General features: G+C 49.5%; 2 protein-coding genes across 3 annotated transcripts in view; both read right to left on the reverse strand.

Moving 5' to 3' along the window:
- Nucleotides 1-25,710, reverse strand: part of FAM32A (family with sequence similarity 32 member A) — a 126,607-nt gene that overhangs the window by 65,239 nt on the left and 35,658 nt on the right. The gene's annotated exons all lie outside the window — the stretch shown is intronic.
- AP1M1 (adaptor related protein complex 1 subunit mu 1) overlaps nt 11,669-25,710 on the reverse strand; it is a 30,962-nt gene continuing 16,920 nt past the window's right edge. Inside the window, exons 6-12 of one of the 2 annotated variants that reach the window (XM_036876133.2) lie at nt 20,545-20,671; nt 19,559-19,701; nt 19,135-19,206; nt 18,688-18,846; nt 13,034-13,159; nt 12,348-12,423; nt 11,669-12,234 (exon numbers count right to left, since the gene is read on the reverse strand). In XM_036876133.2, the coding sequence (XP_036732028.1) occupies nt 12,212-12,234; nt 12,348-12,423; nt 13,034-13,159; nt 18,688-18,846; nt 19,135-19,206; nt 19,559-19,701; nt 20,545-20,671 (726 nt within the window). In that variant the 3' untranslated portion in view covers nt 11,669-12,211. Of the gene's footprint in view, nt 12,235-12,347; nt 12,424-12,452; nt 12,882-13,033; nt 13,160-18,687; nt 18,847-19,134; nt 19,207-19,558; nt 19,702-20,544; nt 20,672-25,710 lie in introns of those variants that run through there. The other variant, XM_036876132.2, reaches the window with a different exon arrangement.

A 25,710-nucleotide genomic window follows, 5' to 3' on the forward strand; every position in this document is an offset into this window, starting at 1 on the left:
GTGTGTGTGTGTGTGTGTGTGTGTGTGTGTGTGTATACAAGTGATGGAATATTATACAGTCTTAAAAGGGAAGGAAATTCTGACAGCTGCCACAACATGGACAAATCTTCAGAAAATTACGAACAGAAGTCAGACACAAAAGGACAGATACTGCAAGGCTGCATTCATGTGAGGTACTTAGCATTGTCACGTCCATAGAGACAGGAAGTAGTGGGGGGTGGGGCCTGGGAAAGGGGGCTGGGGAGTTAGTGTTTCCTGGGGACAGAGTTTCAGTTTTGCAAGACGAACAAGTTCTGGAGACGGACGGTGGGGATGGTTCCACAATAACCTGAGTGCATTTAGTGCCACTGAACTGGACACTTACAAACGGTTAAGGTGGTGAATTTCATATTATGCATATTTTACCACAATTAAAACAAAAGCAAACAGCCCCATGGTACCTCCTGATGGAGGTGCAACCAAGACTGTATTAATGGAAGTTTCTGGGTGTGTTTCTGTGACTAGGACACCCCTCCCCTCACCCCCATCAAGCTCCAGCTCATCCTACAAAACCCAGCTCTAACGCCCCCTTCTCCAGGCAGCCCTCCCTGATCTCCCTGGTAGCTCCCAACTCCACCATTGGTTGGCCTGGCCCTTCCTCTGGCTCATCCCTGACCCCTCCAAGCTGGGGTGTCTGTGTCTGGCTCCATCAAGGGGTGAGACTGAGCTGGGATGTGGGGTCAGGGAGTAGGGAGCCCTGCTTTGAGGGAGGGAGGGTGCGGCAGCTCCCGGGGAAGAGGTGTTTAGGGGACCAAGACCCCTTTGCTCATTCGATGTTGCCTCCCGTTTCCTCCACTGCCCTGTGCCCTAGGAGGCCCTGTGTAGGGGACAGAGGACATGCATCCTGATGTGTGTTCAGGACTGGCCAGGGCTGAGGGGCAGAGAGGGACATTTGACTGACTCAGTGACATTTGAGCCTGGCCTGGCCCTAGAGGGAGGTGAGAAGGGCCTGCAGGAGAGAAGCAGCAGGGGCAGAAAAGTTTGCCCCTCCCCAGGCTAGGCCTGACAGCAGGCAGGTGTCTGCTGTCTCTATGAGTGTTGTATGTCTCCTGTGTGACTGTGTGCTGCAGGCATGGGTTGTATATTTTTCTGTGGGGTTTGTGTGCCTCGGTGTGTCTGCAGTTGTGTTTTACATGTGTGCCAAGGGCCATGTGTCTGTGTATCTCTGTGTGCCTTGTGCGTGGTGCAGCCGTGTGTGTGCGCACGTTCGTGTGGCGTTTTTGAGGAACTGAATCCCCTGGTCGGATGTTTGCTGCCCAGAGGGCACGGGGGGCCCCTGCACACTGCCCTCGCAGCTCGCAGCCACCACCCAACCCCACAGGCCCACTGTCCGCAGGCCTCTCTGGCTGCACCTCAAAATCCAACCCCTTTCTCCATCACACACAGCCCCCGCCCCCCACTCCCTCCTGCCTGGGGCTCTCCGCTCTCCCATCGGCCTCCAGGGTAGCTCCTCACCCCGACCTGCGCGGCCTCCAGATCTTGCTGTCCCTGCCTGGCTGGGCTGGGATGCCTTCACACCCCACACCCGGGCTGGGGCCTCCCTGTCCCCATTCAGTCCCCTCATGCCCTGCTGCCCCCCACCTCACTGCTCCCAGGGGCAGAGTTTTGTTTGGTTCACTTGCCTCCCTGCGTCTGAGTGAATGAATGAATGAATGAATACATGGATGAATGAATGAATGAATGCCTGGATAAGGGTGGAGGGAGAGGCTGATGAGTTCAAAAGAGCCAGGCTGGACAGTGGCTCACCTGGGCCTGGTGAGGGTCCAGTGCTGGGAAGTGATCCAAACGCCACAAGCCAAGCACCAAGTGGCTTAGAAGTGTCGCCTTGGTGAGTCGGATGAAGGGGCAGGTGCCCAGCTCCTGGTGGGGCCTGTCAGGAGCTGGGCTCATTCACAGCGGCTTATGCTGCGTAGGGGCAGGAGGGAAGGTGAGATGTGGGGGTAGAAAGAGCAGAGTGTCATCGGGTAGGGGAAGGTAATCCTCGGTTTCCCCTTTGTGCTGTGGAGTAGCCGGGCCAATGCTCTCCGAGGCAGCAGAGACCCCCAGCACGAGGAGAAGCAGCAGGGCCTCAGGGAAGACACCACATACTGCTGGGGACCCCGGAGCTCTGTGGCCACGGACTGGGGGGCAAAGAGGCCTGGAGACATCCCTGTTTCTAGATCAGCGCACAAAATAGGGCCGGCTGGGGGGATGGAGATGGGGCAGCGGGAGGGAAACAGAGGGAGATGGGGGCCCAGAAGCCAAGGGTAGAGGCGGCGGCTCAAGAAGGTGGGTGTGCCCAGCACCCCACTGGATTCATTGTCGGGGAGCCCTGTGGTGGGCGCGGGGTCTGGATCACAGTGGGGTCAGAACGAGCGGGGCCTGCCAGCAGGGTGGAAATAGACAAGCCTACTCACACCAAGTGCTGCTGAGGATGTGGGGCACACAGAGCTTTCACTATTGTGGCTGCTAAAATGGAAGACTGGGGGTGTCTGCTGTGACCCAGACACCCCGTGCTGGGTATTCACCCTTGAAAGATGAAAGCACGCAGCAGTCACAACACCTGGGCACACAAGCTTGGAGCGGCTTTTTTCCCAATAGCTCTGGGCCCCAACACCTGTCAGCAGGAGAACTCAGCAAACAAAGTGCTTCGCAGTGTGACCTTGGAATAGTATACAGCCAAGAAGAAAGGTGGAGGGCCTGGGTGAGCCTTAAAGGCATGATGCTGGGCAAAAATTGGCAGATCTAAAACAGCACACACTATGTGTGACTGTTTATCTGAAGGTCAAGAACAGGAGCAGCAAACCCAGGGTGTTCCCAACAAGATTGTGGTTTCCTGGGGCAGGCAGCACGAGGGAGCCTGCTGGGGAGACGGGGTGGTGTTACGTGCTGATCGGAACATACACAGAGGTAAAAATGCATCAGGATACACACTTAAGATCTGAGTATTTGGCCACGTGTTATATCTCAATCCCAAAGTGAATGTAGTCACTACAATAAAATAAAAAATTGGGCAGCGCTTTCAATACACAGACCATCTGGAGCATTAAAAATGTCTAGAGGATGAGGCCAGAAAGCAGAGTATAGATGCTGCTCTGAAGTTTGGTGGGGTGGGGAAGCTGGCACTGGGGCTGCGAGGAGGGCTGCTGTCAGTCAGGGTGGAGCAGAGGGCAGGTCAGTGCAAAGGAAAGTGGTCATCTGGAACAACTTGCCAGAAATTACTGGGCACGGCGTTCCCAGTCTGGCCAGTTGCCATAGTCTCTTAGCTTTATCAATAACTGAAATTCCTCCAAAAATTAAACATGGAATTGCCATATGATCCAGCAAACCCAAAAGAACAAAAGGCAGGGACCCAAACACGTATGTCTTCATATGCACATTAACAGCACTGTTCACAAGGGCCCACAGGGGGAAACAACTGATGTGCCCATCAGTGGCTGAATGGAGAAAGAAAATGTGGTCCATCCACACGGTGGAACATTACTCAGCCATGAAAAAGGAGTGAGGCTCTGACACATGCTACAATGTGGATGAATGTTGAAGGCATTGTGCTGAGTGAGAGAAGCCAGATGCAAAAGGCCATGTGTTATGTGGTCCCATGTATATGAAACGTCCAGAACAAATACACAGACACAGAAAGCAGATCAGTGGTTGCCAGGGGCTGGGGGAGGGAGAGGGGAAGTGACTGCTCATGGGGACAGTGTCTCCTTTTGGGGAATGGAATGTTCTGGAATTAGAGGTAGTGGTTGCACAATACTGTGAATGCACTAAATGCCGATGAATTGCTCACTTTAAAATGGTTAACTATATGCTAGGTGAATCTTACCCCAGGTGAAAACAACAGTGTGATATACAATGGGGAAATGACAGCCTCTTCAACAACTGGTGTTGGCAAAACTGCACAGCTACATGCAAGAGAATGAAACTGGATTATTGTCTATCCTCATACACAAAAGTAAACTCAAAATGCATCAAAGACCTGAACGTAAGTCATGAAACCATAAAACTCGTAGAAGACAACAGAGGCAAACATCTCTTGAATATAAACATGAACAACTTTTTTCTGAACGCATCTCCTCCAGCAAGGAAAATACAATCAAAGATGAACAAGTGGGACTACATCAAGCTAAAAAGCTTCTGTACAGCACAGGACACCATCAGCAGAACAAAAAGGCATCCTACAGTATGGGAGAATATATTCATAAATGACTGATCCGATAAAGGGTTGACATCCAAAATATATAAAGAGCTCATGCACCTCAACAAACAAAAAGCAAATAACCAGATTAAAAAATGGGTGGAGGTCACAATGATATAAAGGGCATATCAAAGGGTGGGCAAAGGGTTTGTTTGTGTTTATACAGAGGATCAAAGCCTAATTTGGCCACCCAGAAAACAAATTAAGATACGATATGAAGAAGAACTTCCAACATTAACATTCTCTGGAAGAGTCATTCCAGAAGATGGTCATCAAAAAACTTCAACAAAGATCCTGGCACTGTTGCAGTTGTAGCTGCATTCATCCCACCGGTTCCTGGACTTGCCATGGGAATGAGGAAGGAGATATCTAAGCTGGCCTGTGCATACAGTAAAACAACAAAATTGACTGGATCTACACTGTCGGAACTCAACCAAGAATTAGGAGAAGTGCAAGTTGCAGCGCTCCAAAATCTTGCAACTACAGCCTATCGACTGTTAAAAGAACATATGGGATGTGAACAGTTCCCAGGAATGTGTTGTTTTAATTTATCTGATTTTTCTCAAACTATTCAAATTCAGTTAGACAATATCCATCATATCATAGATAAGTTTTCACAAATGCCTAGGGTGCCTAACTGGTTTTCTTGGTTTCACTGGAGATGGCTGGTAATTGTAGGTCTGCTTTGGTTATGTAGCTGTATTCCTATTATGTTAATGTGTGTGTGCAATCTAATTAGTAGTTTAAAACCTATACATGCTGAAGTTACTCTACAAGAAGGTATGTCAAAGAAATAATCAATCTTCCCATGTTTTCTGCCGCCTGCTACTTCTATAGCTTTTCTTCTTCCTTCCTAATTACAACCCTTAAATAGAATTCGTGCCTCATATCAAATTTACCGAGTATCATAATTCTTCCAAGTGGTAAAGATACCTCAAGACAAATGCTGGGCATAGAAACCACAGGGCATAAATCTGCAAAGAAGTAAAAAGCTAACCTTTTCAAACAATATTGCTTCTCTCTCACTTACCAACTTTACATTTCCCTGTATGGCCCTGGAAGATGACTGGTTAGCCAGAGACGGGTAAGATTCCTCAAGGGAGGAACAACCTAAGACAGGCACAGTCGCAGGGGGGCCATCAGGTGAGAAATTGGGGATCAACAGAGGTGATACTTAGAACCTCACCACCACCCCCGTTTTGAGGGAAATCTTCTGCATCCGTGGATGTTTTGTTGCCCTTGTCTAGCTTGGGTTAATACTTAGTCTACAGGCACACACCTCATCATCTACATTTGCCCTCTTACAGCACTAAACTATGTTTTCTACCTTTATCTTGCATCTACCTACCACTTCAGCATTTTATTAAACATAATAATAATAATAATAAGGGAGAAATGTGGGATTCACATATAAATCAAGTATAAAAATCAAACGAATATTCATATTTGACCTGATTGTTTATAGTTCATGATGCGTGATCAAAACCGAAAGTTTCTGTGATGACTGCCCTTGCACTGTTCACCATGTAAGAACTTATTCACTATGTAAGAATTTGTTCACCGTGTAAGAACTTGTTCATTGTGCTTCAGAAGATTGGAAACTGTTGAGAATTAGGCTTGGGGTGGATTAATGATTGTGCATTGTGTCCCCTATACAGAATTTTATTGTTGTTAACAATCATTTGATTAATAAATATGAGAGATGCCCTCTCAAAAAAAAAAAGAAAAAGAAAAATCTTCTCCACTAGCTAATATTTTGTTGGCTAAGCAAAGTCAGTTATTGTCTATCATTCTAATTTAATTTTCACCAAGTTTATTTTTGTTTCTTTTGGTTTTTAATTATGCTTCCAATCTTTCCACTTTTATTTACATTTATATTTTAAATCAATGTTGTATATCATTTTAAATTATATGTTGTAAAACATCTGGTTTAATTAAAAAAAAAATGGGTGGAGGATATGAACAGACACTTCTCCAAAGAAATTCAGATGGCCAACAGGCACATGAAAAGCTGCTCCACATCACTAATCATCAGGGAAATGCAAATTAAGACCACAATGAGATACCCCCTCACACCAGTTAGGATGGCCAACATAGAAAAGACAAGAAACAATAAATGCTGGCGAGGATGTGGAGAAAGGGGAACCCTGCTACACTGCTGGTGGGAATGTGAACTAGTTCAACCATTGTGGAAAGCAATATGGAGGTTCCTCAAAAAACTAAAAATAGAAATACCATTTGACCCAGGAATTTCACTCCTTGGAATTTACCCAAAGAATACAACTTCTCAGATTCAAAAAGACATATGCACCCCTATGTTTATCACAGCACTATTTACAATAGCCCAGATATGGAGGCAACCTAAGTGTCCATCAGTAGATGAATGGATAAAGATGTGGTACATATACACAATGCAGTACTATTCAGCCATAAAAAACAAATCCTACCATTTGCAACAACATGGATGGAGCTAGAGGGTATAATGCTCAGTGAGATAAGCCAGGAAAAGAGAGACAAATACCAAATGATTTCCCTCATTTGTGGAGTATAACAACAAAGGAAAACTGAAGAAACAAAATAGCATCAGACTCAGAGACTCCATGAAGGGACTAGCAGTTACCAAAGGGGAGGGGTCGGGGAGGGAGGGTGGGGAGGGAGGGAGAAGGGGATGGAGGGGTGTTATGATTGGTGCACATGGTGTGTGTGGGGTCATGGGGAAGACAGTGTAGCCCAGAGAAGACAAGTAGTGACTCTGTGGCATCTTACTACACTGATGGGCAGTGACTGCAGTGGGGTATGCGGGGGACTCAATAATAAGGGTAAATGTAGTAACCACATTGCTTTTCTTGTGAAACCTTCATAAGAGCGATACCTTAAGAGAAAAAGAAAAAAAAAGTAAAACAACGGAGTGTATTGGTTGCAGCAGGGTCTCTGCACTTCTACATTAAGTCCCCAGGGCCCCTGGAGAGGGCAAGCTAGTAGTTCCCATTTAGCTGACAACAACCTAGAACTTCCTTCTTCAGGAGACTCTGTCTTCTAATAAAATGGCGTGCAGAGGCCCCACATGCACATGGAAATAGGCCCAGAGAGGGTGAGGAGTCTGCTCAGGGTCACACAGCAGGGGGAACAGGTCTGTGGAACTCAGCTTTGGACTGGGACTCCTGCACGCGCCTGGCAGGGACAGACCCTGTTCGCCATCTGCTGAATGAGGAGCTGGAAGGAAGTGGGTGAGGAGCTCCTTGCCTGCTCTCCCCCAGAGGGAAGCTGGGGGGCTTGGGTGGGCAGCGCTGCGCATAGGGGTCCTGCACAGTCCTGGTGCCGTGAGGACTGCTCAGGCCTGTCTTTGGGCCTCAGTTTCCCCGTGTGTACTGTGAGGGCTGAAGGGCTTAGGCAGGGACTGAGTGACCCATGGGAGTTTGGAAGGGTCAGCCTGGTCCCCGGGGTGCCCTGACGGCCTGGCCGGTGCGGGTCACCGGCACCACCCCAAGACCAGGACCCCCGCCCACTCTCCGTCCATAGCTTGGGGCTGAGAGGGTGCAACTGGGCCATGGTGGGGGGAGGGCGGCATTCGGAACCTGTAACTTTTCCATGACCGGTTTCCACATCTGTCAGGGTCAGGCTGCAGAGTTAACCCCCGGGAGGGATAGCAGGGGTCTATGGTGTCCCCGGGATGGGAGAGGCGCGACCTGGGTGGGCCGCAGGCCGGCCCAGCCTCCCCACCCCCCTTCGCCTTGGTTAATTTCTGATCCGTGGCTGCCCCCTGGTGGCCGTAGCTGGCAGACCTTGTAGACGGCACTGCCCCGGGCCCTGGAGACACAGCAGGGCCGAGCCAGAGATGCTGCCCCTGGGAGGCTTCAAGGCACATGGGGGATACGGGAAAATGTGGGACAGAGGACAGCTGAATGTAGAAAAGGCTGGACTGGCCGGGGGAAGGTGCCATGTGGCTCTGAGTGTCAATGGGGAAGCAGCAGAGAGAAGGGTGCCCCGGGTGGAGGGCCCTGTGCTTGGGCAGGAGAGAGTGTGAACTATGGGGCACTGGGGAGCCGCGGTAGGATCCTGAGCACGGGGGCAGGGTAATGATCTGAAATACAATCTTTATTAGGAGTGATCACAGACCCTCACAAAAACACTGCTGCAAGTTTAACATATGTCTGTGTACCACTGACCAGAACAAATAAAACTGAACAGATGCGATGGAGGCCCATGGTCTCCGGCTCAGCCCAAGGTCTCGCACCGTAAATGATAACCACCGACTAGAGTCTGTACTTAGGTTTCCCCTCCTTACATGATTTTATGCTTTAACATACCATGTGGTCACAAACTATGTGGAATGTTGCTTTACGTGATTTTAAACTTTCCATAAATAACGGGACAACATCCTCCTGCAATTGGCTCATTTCATCGACATCATTTACCTTTTTTTAACTAGTAGGATTTTTATTTTAAAGCTTTGAAAAACAGAGGTGTAACGCACACATAAAATGTATAAAACATACATGTTTCAGTTGTAGGGCTTGGTGCATGTTACCTATATGTACACAAGCGTGAGCAGCACCCAGATCAATTCATAGAGATTTGCCATCACCCTGGAAGGTTCCATTCGGCCAACAGCCTCCTGCCCCCAGGTGTAGCCGCTTTCCCTCGGGCCTGCGGTCTGTTCTGTGGTGGCGTGGAGTGCGGGTGCTCTCTCGTTGCTTTAGCTGCTCTGTTGCGTGGCTCATGCAGCATTTGTTTCCAGCTGGGGACTGCCACGCAGGCAACATCGTGCCCTGTGCTCAGTGCTCTCAGGTAGATGCCCAGGGGTGGGACTGTGGAGTCCCTGGTCAGGCCAGTATTGAGATTTGGTAGTGACCGCTGAGCATGGCTGTGAGATGTGGCCATGTCAGCACACCCAGCTCTGGGCCATTCACTGAATGAGCAGAATATTCTTCTGGATGAATTGACAATTGTTCTGCCCCCCTCCTGCTGGCTGCCATTTGGGCCCTTTCCCGTCGTTAGCGCTTACCGAGTGGCAGTGAGTGTTCTCGAATGTGTCTTTGTGCTTGTATGAAGAGTGCACAGAGGATCAACGGTGCAACTGGAGGCAGGTCAATAGGAAAACAGTGACATTGTTCACTAGGCTCTAACTGAAATTCAGCATCTCTTAGTGGAGTCTGTGAAATCCCAGGGGGCTTAGGGGGCATTCAGTAGTAGATATACAAGATGTACTGCATATATGTCGTATGTTGCCTTTCTGTAACATATTAGACACATAAACTTAAGGCTATAAATTTCCTTCCAAATACTACTTTAGCTGCACTGCACATGTTTAGCAATGCAGTATTTTCATTATCTCTCAGTTCAAAATATAATTATCCCAGAATTTCTTCTTTGACTAATGGATTATTTGGAACTGGTTTCCAAACAAATGGAGATTTTTCTTCGTTTTTCAACTAAATTGCATTGTGGTCAGGAGACTAATTCCCCCAATCTTGCTTTAGAACCCAGTGTGTGCTAGAAAGGAAAATGTGTTTAGTTGCTGAATACAGTGTTCTACATGCACAGACTCATTAGGTCAAATTCATTAATTGTATGGTCCAAATATTCTCTATCTTTACTGATTGGTTTTGTTTATTCTGCTGAGATGAATTCAATTTGCTTATTATTGCTATGGATTCATTAGGCATCACCTGTGGCTGCTGTAGTTTTATGTTCACTGCTGCACTGCACTGTGAGCGGATCAGCGCTGTCTGTTCTCCTTTGGAAAGATGAGTGGGTTCCGCAGTGCTCACATGACCTACACTGCTGTAGTACTACTGCACGCATTAAAAAAAATCTTATTAAGGTATAATTGACATACTAGTTTCAGATGTACAACTTAGGGATTTGAGCACCTATATCTGCCTGTGTGTGTGTGTGTGTATGGGGAGGGGGGCGGTTCATGGCTTTTCTCAACCACAATGCTATGGAAGAAATCAGCTGTACAGAAAATTATTTCATGATGTTTTCTCAACTTCTCTGCAAGTGGTAAACACGTAGTTCATTCTGGATGCATAGAACTAGGGCTTAAGCCTCCTGCCGAACCCCACTTGAGAAGTGCTGAGTCTCCCATTAGGAATGTAACTTTCTGCCCTTGCCAATTTAAACAAGCAACTATGTCAATTTGCACAACTACCAGTAGTAGAAATATGTCCTATAACCACGTTCACTGAGATCTGGTTTCATCTGACATTCTAGTCTTCTCCCCCACCAATATGATGAATGGGAGACAGCATCTAATTGTGGCCTTTATTTCCCTAATTACAAGGTCGGACATCCTTTAGCCATTATTTGCCATTTACATTTCATGATCTCATAATTGTTTTACGTATTTTGCCCATTTTTCTACTGTGTTCTTCCTTTTCCTGATTTATAGAAGTTATCTAATTTGTGTATTGATATTGCAAAAGTCCCACCTTAACAATATTTTGCCCTTTTCTGAGTCCTTCTTTTGCCTTTTATCACTTTGAGAGTAATTTACTTCATGTTACGTCTGCCGATCCTCTTACACGGAGACTCGAGGGTCTGACCCTGCCGGCACTGCCTGCCGACTCCCATCTGTGTTTGCGGTTTTCCGGATGTGCGCTCACGCCCAGGGGGGCTCTGGACAGGCGGCCCTTGGGGCTGCGCCCCTCCAGAGAGGTCCTGCTCCGGGAATGTTCTGGCTGGGCGTCTCCAGACCACACAGGCAGTGTGCATGTCAGCTCTAAGCTAGTGGTTACAAGACTTCAAGGGAGACTTTCTCCACCAGCTCTCCAGCTGAGAGAGTAAGTAGGGCTCCCGTTCGCCATGGCCAGAGAGCGAATAGCTTTCCTCCTCCCTTCTTCTCCTGTGGGTTTACCTGTAACCCTCCAGGATCTCCATTTCACACAGGGGTTTCCACTGCATTTCACCAACTTGTCTACCGAAACATCCCCTTTGCGAGCTACCTTATGTGCTCAGGTGTGCACGTCTGCTTTGTTTTATGCATTTTTGTGTTCACAGTGGGAGGGTTTGCAGATCACATTGTCCCGACATTGCCAGGAACAGAGGCCCAGCTCTGCATGGTGGGCTCACCCACAGGGGCTCTGGAAGCTGGAGCTTGGCCTCTAGGGGTGGCAGTGAGGATGGAAAATGGGGTCGGACCCAGGGGCTTCTGGACAGAGGCCAGCAGGGCTTGCTGCAAATGAGTGTGGGCAGTAAGGAGTGGGCAGTAAGGAGTGGGCATCAAGGATGCTCCCAAGGGAAGCTGGGTGACGTGGGAGAGGGAGGAGGGGCACAGCCCTCACAGGCAGGAGGGGTGGCAGGGAGTGAGTGCACGTGCCCCCCGTGGAGGGACAAGGCACTCTGCCCGAGCAGAGTCAGCGACACTAGGCATGGCCGCACGCACGTTGGTGTGAGCCCCTGGTACTCAGAAGTCTGCGCCATGTTGTAGCATCAGAGGGAGGCAGGCAGCACATTTAACTAACAAAATTTAATGTACTCACAATATGAACACAGACAGGGTGGAGGGTGGTGGGAGCGAGGGGCAGGGTGGGGGGCAGCCCTGCGCCTGCTAAGTGCTGCCTGTTTGCTTCAGGACAGGGGGCGGGAGGCGTGGACAGTGAGGTTCACGTAAACAGCAATGAAGGAACAAAACAAAATCCCAGAACACTCATAACCCATGACCTTCAACAGAACAGTGGCCCTGCTGGCCCGACCAGATGCAGCGTGCCGCCGGGGGCCTATCTGTGTGCTGCCCGGGAGTTGGCAGCACAGCAGGCTGTACCCCACCGGAGGGAAACGCTTCACTTCCTCCCGCCTGCTGTTCAGGGGCAAAGAGACGAGACTCTGAGATGAGCCTCTTCTGGGAGAAGGGACGGCAGAGGCAGGTGCGCGGGGAGGAGAGTCCTCAGGCTAGAGGGGGTGGCCCATGTCCAGGGAGCCCCTCCTCCTCCAGCAGGCTTGGCAGGCACTTCCTCCTGGTGCTCCGGGGCCGGGGGTGTCTGCCGCGGCCCCTCACTGGGTCCGGAGCTGGTAATCTAGGAGTAGGGCGGTGTCGGCTGTCTCTTGGCACCAGGGAGGGGCTGTCCCCCCATGCCTGCCCGAAGCTGCCCCCCCGAGTGCCACCCCCTACCGCGGGAGCCCCACGCACCTCCATTCTGGGTGATGTACCGGACCCAGGGCAGGGCCTGGTAGCCGCTCTTCTCAATGATCTTCAGGTAGCGCACCTGGGGCACAGGTACCAGGGCAATGAGCATGCACATGTGGCCCTCTTCTGGACCCCGAGTCAGCCCTCCCGCGGCCAGGAGGAGCAGTGGGTGAGCACAGGCTGGGGGGGGTGAGGGGGGGCGCTCAGGGTGTCCATCTGTGCGCGCCACGCTGCCAGGCAGTGGGCGGGCTGAGCTGCTTATGGAAGGTGCAGCCTGGAGCCAGGATGCACTCTCGCAGGCATGGCCTTCTCCTGGGTCCCCAGAATGCAGGTTTTCTGTGGAGGTGCCCAGGAAAATGGGCCCCACAGTGACCCCTTCCAGTGGACACTAGAGGCTCACACTCTAGTTTTCAGGGCCGAATGCATCTCTGAGCTTGGAGTTAAAGCACCGGTCAGGTCTGTGTAGACGAGGGTGGGCCTCCTTCCGCCAGTGTCCGCTGCCCATGCAGAAGCTGAGCCAGGGCAGCATGGCTGTTTCTGGGAGAAGCCAGCCAGCACCCTTTTCTAAGCTGGTCACATGAATGCCTGTTCCCTGCAGCCCTCAGAGCCTAGCCTGGCCCCTGGGTCCCTCTGAGGCCCCACTGGGCCTGTCCGCGTCCACTCCATCGGGCAGCCCTGGCCGCACATACCTGGATGCCGGAGGTCGTGAAATAGGGAATCTCAAACTTGACGCTGATTGGGGGCTTGCCTTCCTTGTCCTCTGCCTCCACGCTGGGCAAGCCGAAGCGGGCCCGCATCAGGTACTCTTTGCCACCCTGGGGGAACAGAAGGGGCTGGAGATGGTCCAGCCGAGGCCCTGGCCTGGCTTGGCTGACACAGCTGTTCAGGAGAATGCCAGGCTGCTAGCCAGCCAAGAAGCCGCTTTCCATGTGGTTACCATTGCCCAGCATCTCGGTCCCTCTAACACATGAACACTCACCCTTCCAGGCCTCCTGCACCCAACCAGCTCTGCTGGGCAGATCAGAGGCCATGCTGGGGGAAATCATTGAATTCTGAAGATCAAGAGAAAGTTTCATAAGCTCCCAGGGAGCAAAGACTAGCTGCCTCCAGGCAAACGGAACCAACAAGCCTTGGGAAGGAAGAGCAGTGAGTGCCCCTGGGATAAAGCCCACCCTGGCCGGAGCCCCATGAGCACCCCGCGTGCCCAGTGCTGGTCAGTAGGTGGAAGCAGGAGGGAAGATGTCACAGTGAGGAACGGTGAGCAGGGAGAAGAAACCCCAATGAAAACCACGGTTGAGTGACTGGCAGGCTGGCCTGGGCCCCACCCATGAAGGTAACTCAGGCAGCAGCTCTGGCCCCGGGAGCTGTGCACTGTCCCTGGAGATGAGGCTGACAGCAGGGCCACGGCGACTGGAATCCTGCTGGCCATGAGGAGTTAGGGTTATTGAGTGCACGCTGAGTCTTGCCCGGAGCAGAAGGGAGCAGAGCCCTCCCGCACCGACATGCCGCAGTCTTTGATGCCTGGGGTTCTGGCAGCAGGAGGGGCTGCCTACCAGGGCTGCCTCGGCCCAGGAGCAGGGGCCCTCCTTGTGCTTTGCACGCTGAGCCACGGCTCCCTCCCTTTGCTCATCTCCAGCAGGAAGCAGGGACTCTGCCTGAGTCAGTGATGTGTGTGAGTGCAGACTCCAGAACAATGAGGAGAGGGGAGTAATGTGGTCTCAGCAACAGACAAAGCAGGCAGCAAAGGAATAAAATCAGCTCCATTAGCCCGTGCATGAAACAATGATCAGGCCAAAAATCTGAGCTTTATAAAGATAAAGGGGAAAATGAAAGCAAAAGAATATGCAGAGGGCTAGGCCCTCTGCACGCCTCCCTTGTGTGGGTCACATTGCTATAAATGGGTTTAATTCTCCTATTAATGAGGAAGACTTACATATAGGTTGGCTCACAGACCAAAGCCTAACTCTCTGCTGCAAAAGCAGAGTGAGAAAGGCCAAAAACAGTAGGAAGAATGGGCAGAGGTGTGCCAGCCAAAGGCAAACAGAGCAGGGGCTGCTGCCACAGGAAGAATTCAGACTGAGAGTTGGAGGTGTAAAGGCAGGCTCAGGCCAAACTCTAGAGGCTGCAGTCCTGTGACCCACAGGCAAGATACAACAGTTATGAGTATCTATGCACCAAATAACATGGCAGTAACATTTATTGAACAGATGCCAGAAGAGATGCCAAGGGACCCAGGTAAGACAGAGTTGAGCCAGCTCTCTGCCTGGCGGATGCCGTCATGGCATTGTGGCTGATTCCATGGGTGCATGTGTCAAATTCTCTACCTGTTGACAGTACGTATCTTCCTCTCAAGTGTATATGGGATATTTGCAAACTCTGACCTTAAAAGCCCACAGTGAACACTTCTAAAAGTAGAAACAGTACAAATAACATTCTCTGGCCTCCACATACCAAATCTACAGAAAGGAGAAAATGGAAAATCAAATTTCCTTCCATCAGGAAGTTACAAAAAATTCTCTATTCAATTACAGAAGTTCTAAATAATGATGATATCAAATGTTACATGTCAGACCCTATGGGTTATACACCTAAGACAGGGTTCAGAGGAGCATCTGTGCTTACTTGTAGCAATACAAATTTAATAACAAAATAACCTAAAATACCTAACTTGAAAAATTAGAATTAGAAGAAAAGATGGTGGAAATTAAAATTAAAGACTTATAAAATGGGAAAATGTTATAATAAATAAATAAAATAGCTGATCTGGGAAAAAGACCAAAGGTAACCTTATCAAGGAAAAAAGACACAAATATACAAAATAAGAAATACCAAGAGAGAAGTAACGGTTAGAAGGAAAAAAAAAGACCACTTTCTACAACTTTGTGCAGATATATTTGAAAACCTGGTTAGGATGGATAATTTACCCAAATGGACTCCAACAGAAATAGAAACTCTGAATTGCACAGTTTCCATTCCAGGAGATAGAGAAAAGAGTAGTTATCATGATGGTCATACAGCTGAATTCTCTCAACCCTCTCAAGACCAAACACTTTCAAGGTGACTTAAACTGTTTTGCAGCATGGAAAAGGGAGACAAAAAAATTATGAAATGGGTATGACACTGACCTCTGATTGAACTGTACCCAGAAGAAAATCAGTCTCAGTTATGAGAATCAATGCAAAAATCCTAAATACAATGTCAACCAAAAGAATTCAGTGGCACATCAAAAAGAAAATAAACCATGATAAGATGGAGCTTACTAGAATGCATGGATGGTTCAAGAGCCATCCCATTAATAGATCTGAACTGACAGAGACCCTCAAGAGGCAGTTGACTAAATTTGTTGCCCATTTGTGCTAAAGACAAAGGAAAGTGGGCCTGGACTGAGTCCATGGCCCAAAGCAACACCACACTTGGAGGGAAAGCCTGGTGGCCCCTGTTGGAGGGAAGGCCAGGAAGCCGCTCTCCCCATGGTCACTTACAGGCCCAGGAGGAGCAGCCAAAGCAATGAGATGCCAGAAGCCACCAGATGCCCAAGAACAGGAGGGAAAAAGGCAAAACTACATCTGAAGGTAAATGACACGGAAGAATATCTGGAAACCTATGAGAAACAAAAGCAGCAGAAGTGAAGTGTTAATTCTTCCCAATGAATTTATAAATTTACAGCAAACAAACTAATTCTGAAATTCATAAGGAAAACATGCAAGAATCACTATGAAACTGACATGCAGCGGTTGGGAGAGTCAGGGTAGGGGGCTGGCCCTTCCAGATGTTCACATGGAATGAAACCCTGAGTTATATGGCTTTGTGCCTTGCTGCATGGAGAGACAGGTAAGAGGACATTCAAAAAGAGACCTAATATCCGATAAAGGGGTGACATCCAAAATATATAAAGAGCTCACACACCTCAACAAACAAAAAGCAAATAATCCAATTAAAAAATGGGCAGAGGAGCTGAATAGACAGTTCTCTAAAGAAGAAATTCAGATGGCCAACAGACACATGAAAAGATGCTCCACATCGCTAGTCATCAGAGAAATGCAAATTAAAACCACAATGAGATATCATCTCACACCAGTAAGGATCGCCACCATCCAAAAGACAAACAACAACAAATGTTGGCGAGGTTGTGGAGAAAGGGGAACCCTCCTACACTGCTGGTGGGAATGTAAATTAGTTCAACCATTGTGGAAAGCAGTATGGAGGTTCCTCAAAATGCTCAAAATAGACCTACCATTTGACCCAGGAATTCCACTTCTAGGAATTTACCCCAAGAATGCAGCAGCCCAGTTTGAAAAAGACAGATGCACCCCTATATTTATTGCAGCACTATTTGCAATAGCCAAGAAATGGAAGCAACCTAAATGTTCATCAGTAGATGAATGGATAAAGAAGATGTGGTACATATACACAATGGAATATTACTCAGCTATAAGAAAAAAACAGATCCTCCCATTTGCAACAACATGGATGGAGCTACAGGGTATTATGCTCAGTGAAATAAGTCAGGCGGAGAAAGACAAGTACCAAATGATTTCATTCATCTGTGGAGTATAAGAACAAAACAAAACTGAAGGAACAAAACAGCAGCAGACTCACAGAACCCAAGAAGGGACTAACAGTTACCAAAGGGAAAGGGACTGGGGAGGATGGGTGGGAAGGGAGGGATATGGGTGGGAAAAAAGAAAGGGGGCATTACAATTAACATGCATAGTGTGGGGGGTGCACGGGGAGGGCTGTGCAACACAGAGAAGACAAGTAGTGATTTTACAGCATCTTACTATGCTGATGGACAGTGACTGTAAACGGGTGTGTGTGGGGGGACTTGGTGAAGGGGGGAGCCTAGTAAACATAATGTCCTTCATGTAATTGTAGATTAATGATACCAAAATAAAACTAATAAAAAAAAATTAAAAAATAGAATTGCCAGATAAAATATAGGACATCTAGATAAATTTGAATTTTGGGTAAACAATAGGTAATTTTTACTGGAAGTATATCCTGAATATTGTATGACACATACTAAAATTTTATTTATCTAAGAATCAAATTAACTGGGAATCCCGTGCTTCTATTTGCTCAACTGGCAACCCTATGCCCAAAACACTTCATCCATGAAAAGCAAAACAGTGTGAAAGCTTGTAGGTTGAATAGGCATGGAAGCCAGGAGAATACTGAGGTTTTCCAACTTGATGTCCAAAATGTCCAAAATAATAAAATACATGCACTTACTGTGCCAGAAAAAAAAAAAGAAAGAGACCTAATATCACACAGAAATTTGATATCTGATAAATGTGGCATTTCAAATCACTGGGAAGAAGATAGACTCTTTACTAAGTAATGTCAGGAAACTGGATTGCCATTAGAAAGAGCCAAAATTGGATCTGTACCTCACCTCTTTTACCAGATTGTGCTCTGAAAGGACCTAAAATCTAAAGTGAAAAATGCCACCGTACAGGTTCTAGAAGCAAACAGGTGTGAATTCCTTTATAACCAGGAATGGGGAAGCCTTAAGAGGCATGACTTAACATCCAGGCAGAATAAAAGGAGAAGACTGAGCATTTGACTACATTAAGTAACAATAATATAACAAAGAAGCAATCAAAAAAAGCACCAAAAGCAAAGTCAGAAGATAAACCCCAAACTGGGGAAAACCATTTGCAATTTACATTGAAGAAAAAGTGCTAATCTCACCCATATATAAAGAGCTCTCAGAAACTAAGAAGAAAATGACTGAACCTGATGGAAAAATATGCAAGAGGCTGCTATTGAAGTTTCAAGAGAAGGAAAAGCCAGCGGTCCTCAGACCTAAGAAAAGGAGTTTCATCTTGTTTATAATGAGGAAACAACCATTATCAGCATGGGTGCACACACCACTTTCCAGCCTCTCCGTGTGCTGTTTCCACAAACCCAGACTCAAGTGCCCAGACCCTGAACACAAGCCAGGCAGCAGGGCTGGCATGGGGAATTACTGCTCTACATTCCCGGAGCTGGCGCTGGATTCCTGAGGCCCATGCTGCTTTGGCCTCAAGGCCATCTCTTCCTCTCGGTGGGGAGCTGAGTTCTGGGGGGAGTGCCAGAGGGAAAGGGCGGTGGGGAAAGGCAGAGGAGGCTGCCCTGACGCTGAGATAGGCAGGTTCACCAACAAGCTGCCTCTGCCAGGTCACCTCCCCCTCCCTACCTGGCCAGCAGCTCAGCCCTCCAGCCACCCCTCCTGACCCTCGCAGAGACCCAGGCAGGGATCCAGCTCAGCGTACGCGAGGCAGCCAAGCCACCTGTTGCGATGGGCACAGGAAGCAGGGGGTATGGGCTGAAGTCTCACGCCAGCAGGCAGGGAGCTCACCGGGAAGGACTTGATAGACCACACAATCTCACTGTTCTCGGGGACCCACTTGACGCTCCCCACGGTCGTCTTGAACTTGGGCGAGTCCGCATCATTGGGCACCGGGATGTGGATCTCCACATTGTTGGCCGTCGACCGCCGCTTGAACTGGCTTTTGGCCTGGAGACAAGGCCAATGTGGCCAAGGTTGTGGGTGGTAAAGGTGAGGGTCCAGCCCCTGCCCGGGATGCCCAGGTCTCTGGATGGCATGTCTCCTGTCTGGGCCCCAGGCTCCCTCCAGCATCTGAGCTCACAGTGAGGCAGCAAAGGTCAGGGGTCACAAAGCCCCACAGCACCCCCAGCACTGGCCTAGGACCCTGTGCCAAAGGCCCCGGGCAGGTCAGAGACACCGGAATGAACCTCACCAGGCAGGGCCGCCCACCGCCCCCCAAGGCGGATGCGCACGCACCTTGATCATATACTCAATGCGACTGTGGGAGTGCTTTTCAATCACAGACTCAATCCATATCAAGGGCTTGACCTGTCGCAGAGAGGGAAGACAGTGCTCACACCTGGTCGTTTCACAAAGCCTGCTTCACAGAGGGGAAACTGAGGCCCAGGGCGTGAGACCGTGTACCCAGGTGTGTGCCCGGCTCTGGAAGAGTCCGCAGCCTGAGCCAGGACGGGTCAGAGCACAGAGAGGCAGCCAGCAGTCATGAGCCTCTGGGAAGGTGTGGCACCACACGGCACGCTCTGGTGCGGCGGCCTGGGAAGAGGCGGCAGCACCAAGGCCTCGAGGACGTGACATCAGCCCTGGACGGGGCGCTCCCACCCAGCAGGGAAGGGCGGATGGGAGCCGGCGGGGGAGAGCCTGCCAGGGAGGGAGCACTCACATGGGTGTTGAGGCGGTAAGACATGAGCTCGAACTCGCCATCGGGCGGGATGAAGGAGATGGTGCGGTCGTTCTCAAAGCGGGAGAGCCGCACGCACTGGTGGAACTTCACGTCCTCCAGCTCTACGGACTTGCTTTTGCCACCTAAAGGCGGGGAGGGGAGGGCCGGACAGACCCCAGGCCCTCAGGGTCACTTTCTCAGCAGTGCTCCCCCACATCCGCTCCCATGTGTCTTCTCGGGAAACGTCTGCTGAGTGACTAACAGACCTGGCTGGGGACACTCCCAGGGCCCTGGCCCCCTTGTCATCGCTTGAGTCCTGAGGTCCTGTCTTGGTTGCCTATCCCACAGAGGGGCAGTGTGAGTTGGGCCCGGCCCAGGGAAGGGAGCTGCCCGGATGGGCTAACACCTGAGAGGCCCACACTACGGCGGCTATGGGCACTAACTATGACGGCACGGGCAGTGCTCCACCACTGGTGGGTCTGTGGCAGGCCAGGAGGCAGGTGGTCCACTTTGCAACCCAGGCCCCTAAGGGTGCCCAGGCTCCTGCCCCACCATAGAAAGTGCTATATCCAGGCCAGCCGGCAAGAGCTGGAACCACCGTGTGTGGCCTTCAAACTGCTGGGAGCCGATGCCCAAGCTGAGGCAAGACCTGGGGTATGAGGGGACAGTGAGAGAGGCCTGACCCTGGGCCCCCTGCTCCCTTCCAGGCAGTGCTGAGCGACCCTCCACACGTGGCATCTAAGGTGCCCCGTGTCCTCTCTTCTGGGGCAACGAAGGACCTGGCTCGAGATTTTCACTCTCCCGTGCCTGACTGTACCACTTGATTTGTTTTCACAGTTGCCTCGTAAACAACGTGGGAATGTCTCAGGAGCAAGTGCTTGAGATCAGTTGTTTTTCATGCAGGTGAATGTCTGCTCAGCTCTGCTCTGAGCTCGGGACGCATGGCCTTGGGCAGCGAGGCTTGGTCTGACCACAGGGAGACTCACGGCCTGTGTTGTCGAAGAGGACCTTGTCATTGAGGCCCAGGCGCAGCTCGGGCATGCCCGACAGGAAGACCCGCATCTTGATGGAGCCCACAATCTCGCTGCGCAGGACGTTGCCATTGGCACTGACCTGGGGGTGGCAGGGCTGGCATGAGGGGAGGGCCCCACTTCCCAGCTGCAGTCCCCCACCATGCTGCATGCCCCTCCCAGCCACCCCCATTCTCAATGCCTTTGTCACTGTCCCCTGAGCTGGGGGAGCCTCACCTGCCTCCCACCCAGCCTCTGAGGCAGGGCCACAAACCTCTGGGCCTCAGGCCACACCAGACCAGGACTCTTATCAGCACCTGCTCACCCGCTAGGCAGGCCTCTCTGAAGTGGGCTAGACTAACTTTTCTTGAGATCTTTTTCCACTTCCACATGGAGCTTGGGGAGGCCACCGACCCCACAACCTCTAGGGCTTAGCCCTGACCCTGGGCCCCAAACCCTCCCTGCAACCAGGGCTGCCCTCAAGCCTGCCAACCACTGATGCAAAATAATAATGTGCTGAAACAGACAGTCATGGTGTCACACTGACTGAGCAGTTCCTCTGCACAGGTGCTGCCGCCTGCACTCGGCAGTCTGCGGGGCTGGGTTATGACTCAGGTGACCCTACAACTCATGTGCAAACTGGGGGGCACCTGACAGTGCAATCACAGAGCCACACGGGCCGCCAGGCAAACCCTGAGACCATCCTGGGGGAGCCAGGCTGCTGGAGCCCCACTCCTGGGTCATTTTAGAGACTAGGACACTGAGGCACAGGCGGAGGTCCTACAGGCGGCAACCAGGACAGGCTGACCTTCTCAGCTGAGGTGTGACCAGTGGCCCAAAGCCGGTGCCTTCCCCATGGTGGGCTTGGAAGAGATGTTTGCTGAGGGGTCAGCTGCCTGAGTGCTCTACTGCATCCAGACACATGGATTCGGGAGGCTGATATTGACTCAGTTGCCAGCAATGCAATGAGACTTAGGAAGGCGGAGCTCTTACACACCCACCTTGTGCTGGCCTGTGTAAGGAGGAACAGGGGTCCTTCAGGCACAGCCACATGCAGACATACACTGCAGCTGGGATGTCGCCTGAGCTCCCAGCACTTTCCCGTGCAGCTGTTTATAACCTGCTCCCTAGGATTTACTTTTCCACCCCAGGGGATGCTAAAGCCAGATGGACCATGTTCTGGGCTCAATAAACAATACAGATGAAGGCCCTCAAAAATGATTTGTGAGGCCACTGTCTTGCCCCAAGCTTAAAAAGTAAGATGGTAAATATGTTTACACTGAGTCCAGTGCAAGAACCTTTTTAGGCAGCACCCTCAACAATTCCGTGTCTGGGAACTCAGCCCCCCAGAAATCCTGCCCAGGTAGGGGAGATGTCCGGAAATGCATGCCTGAGGATGGACAGGTGCACTCGTTTCTGCACCATCTCTAACAGTCAGCAATGGGCACACCAAGTGACCCACGTGACGGGACTGCCCCAGTCCGTCATGGTTTGTAGGATCAGTGGGAGGGAGGCAATCTGCAGTTGGAGACAGGCAGGGGGCTGAGCTCGCACCACACTTTCTGTGCCCATGACAACAACTACAAAACCTGGGCGGGCGCATGGGGCAACAACCAGAAGGCCAAAAAGCAAGGCAGGTGGATCTAAGAAGCGTCCCCTCCCCCCCATGTGGACATGCAGAGGACGCCTGGAAGCGGAGGTAAGACCCAGCTGGCTGCACAGAGCTCACAGGAGCCTCCGGCTCCAGGGCCAGAAGGGGAACGCCTGCTGCTCACAGGGAGTAATGAACACCTGCCTCAATCTTGTCCCTTTTCTCTGTTCTCTCCCATCCCGGGCTCCCCTGGCAATCTAGCTGTTATTCTGAGAGGGTGGGACAAACCCAGGATTCAGGCCCAGTTGCAGACAAGTGTGACAGAGTGGGGATCTACAGACCCAAGTTTGTTGCTGCAGAACCAAAAAGGGAAGTCCTAAGAGGTTAGAAAGTACCAGGTAGACAGCAGAGAGTAAGGAGCTCAGGAAAGGAACCTCAAGAAGTTATGCCTCCAGTGTCTTCTAGAACTGGGTGTGCACGGATATGACTGGAACTAGCATGCCAGACCCTGAGAAGCAGACTGCCTACTGCGCAGTGTGTACTCAGGACGGCCTCAAACAGCACATGGCATGAGGGCTTGGAAAACTGAACTGATACTCATGACCTACAAACAGATGGGCGGTTGGAATTTGTGACCTGAACTTAACCAGGTCAAATGTCAGCTAAAACAAAAATACTGACATTTTCCAAATAATTTAAATAAGACCTAGACTCTCATAACGTAACATTAAAAAAGTCCAGAATAGTCTAAAACTACTCAGTATACAAAGAACCATGAGGTTTCAATGCCAACACCTACATGGATGTTGGGATAATCTGACAAAGGCTTTAAACAGTTATGATAAAATGTGCAAACAATCCTGAAACAAATGTTAACATAGGAAGTCTCAGCAAAGAAACAGACTCTATGAAGAAGAATCCAATGGGAATAGAACTGAAAAATATGGTACATAATATATAAAACTCACTGGATGGGTTCAATAACAGAATGGCAATAAAAGGAAAGGGTCAGTGAAAATAGATCAATAAGAATTATCCAACCTAAACAATAGGGAGGAAAAATGGAATAATAAAATGAACAGAGCCTCAGGGACCTTGGGGCATTAGCAAAAGGCTTGACATTATTGTCACTGGAGTAAAAAGAGAGAGTGAAATGATGAAACATATTTGAGGAAATAATGGCTGATAAGAGACAGAGACCTACAAATTCAAGAAGCTGAACGGGTTGAAAACAAGATGGATGCATGAGAAGTGAGGAAAAAACCTCCTCCCAAGACCACATATAACATGAAAATACAGCAAATACAACGAATCCTGAAAGAGCGACTGGAAAGAAGACTGCAACAGACAGCCTACATCTGGAGAAAAGAGAAGACCACACAGAAAAGGGTAAAGTAGCAAAGCTGTGATCTGGCGGTACCAGAGCCCTCCCCCAACCCCAGCTCACCAGAGGGAGGAAGAGAAATGGAGCAGGGAGGGAGTAGAAGCCCAGGACTGCTAAATACCCATCCCTGGAGATCTACTCTGGGAGCATGAACCCCCGTTACATGGTGCTCTGGAGATTAGAGGGGTTGGAAAGCAAAGACAGGCAGAATACTTGGAGAGACTGAGATTCCAGCCATTTGAGGAGAACAGGTACCCTCACCCAGCGGCTCCAGGACAAAAGAAAGGTGGGCACTTTGAAAGACTTCCCAACAGCAAGAGGGCTGCAAAAGGGGCAAGGATAGCTTGCTGCTCAGGAGAAAGGACAGGTGGACAAAATTGTCCTGGCACACTCAACCCAGCAGGTTGGGAATTTTCAGGAGCTTCATGTGCTCTAACTCCCTGGCTGGCAACGCAGTGCCGAGGCCCCCCCACTGCGACATGCAGCCTGCCGCTCCTTCCTCCCAGCTGGCACCAGTTTGCAAACCTGCTGCACCTGCCATCGCACCAGGCCAGCCAGAGGGCAGCGCCACCTACAGCAGCTACAGGGGTGTAGCATAGAGGCTCCTCCCTGTGCACTCGGCCCACTGGCCCTGGCAGTGGAGGCAGGCACTGCAGCCAGGAAGCAGGAAAGAGCTCTTTCCTCCCAGCAAGCACTGGCAGGGCACGCCTGCAACCCCCACTATAGCTCCAGGAGCTCGGCAGCTCCAGAGAGTAGAGCTTCTGGGCACTAGAGGGCACTGCCTATACAAAGTTATTATTCCATAGTAATCATTAGAAATATGAGAGAGCAAAAGAACCTGGTACAAACCAAATCCCTCAAACATCAGAAAGAGGGCTAAGTGAAATTGAAATTAACATCTTCCTGATAAAGATTTCAAAATAAAAATCATAAACGTGCTCACAGAGCTACAGAAAAACATCCAAGACCTCAGGGAGGACTTCAAGAAAGAGACAGAAACTTTGAAAAATACAGTCTCTCAAGTGAAACTTACAATGGAGGGCTTTAAAAGCAGATTAAATGAGGTAGAGGAGATAGTAAATGAAATAGAAGTTAGAGAACGAATACAAAAAAGCTGAGGTACAGAGAGAAAAAAGGACCTCTAGTAATGAAAGAATATTAAGAGAACTATGTGACCAATCCAAACAGAACAATATTCACATTATAGGGGTACCAGAAGAGGAAGAGAGAAAAAGGGATAGAAAGTGTCTTTGAGAAAATAATTGCTAAAAACTTCCCCAATCTGGGGAAGGAAATAGTATCGTAGGCTATGGAAGCACACAGATCTCCCAACACAACAGACCCTACGAAGACAACACCAAGACACACAATAAATAAATGGCAAAGCTCAAAGACAATGACAGAGTATTAAAGCAGCCAGAGAGAAAAAAAGATCACAAAAAAGGAAAACCCATCAGGCTATCATCATCAGATTTCTCAGCAGAAACCTTACAGGTCAGAAAGGAGTGGCATGATATATTTAACGCAATGAAACAGAAGGGCCTAGAACCAAGAATACTCTACCTGGCAAGATTATCATTTAAATTTGAAGCAGAGATTAAACAATTTCCAGATAAGCAAAAGTTGAGGAAATTTACCTCCTGCAAAGTGTATCTACAGTGTATATTTTGGAGGGACTGCTATAGATGGAAGTGCTAAACCACTGTCACTAGAGAAAATAAAACCACAGTAAATGAAATAGACCAATTAATTACTAAGCAAAACCAAAATTAAATCAACTACCCATAAAGTCAGTCAAGGGATACATAAAGAGTACAGAATATGACACCTAACATATGAAGAGTGGAGGAGTAAGAGGAGGGAAGAAAAAAGAACCTTTAGATTGTGTTTGAAATAGTGTAATAAGCAAGTTAAGTTAGACTGTTACATAGCAAAGAAGTGGCCCTTGAACCTTTGGTAATCATGAATCTAAAGCCTGCAATGGCAATAAGTACATATATATATCAATAATCACCCTAAATGTAAATGGTCTGAATGCAGCAATCAAAAGACACAGTTACAGAATGGATAAAAAAAATAAAAAGACCATCCATATGCTGCCTACAAGAAACTCACTTCAAACCCAAAGACACACACAGACTAGAAGTCTAGAAGTGAAGGGATGGAA

This window comes from Manis pentadactyla, chromosome 12, assembly GCF_030020395.1.
Source record: "Manis pentadactyla isolate mManPen7 chromosome 12, mManPen7.hap1, whole genome shotgun sequence".
Taxonomy (NCBI): Eukaryota; Metazoa; Chordata; class Mammalia; order Pholidota; family Manidae; genus Manis; species Manis pentadactyla.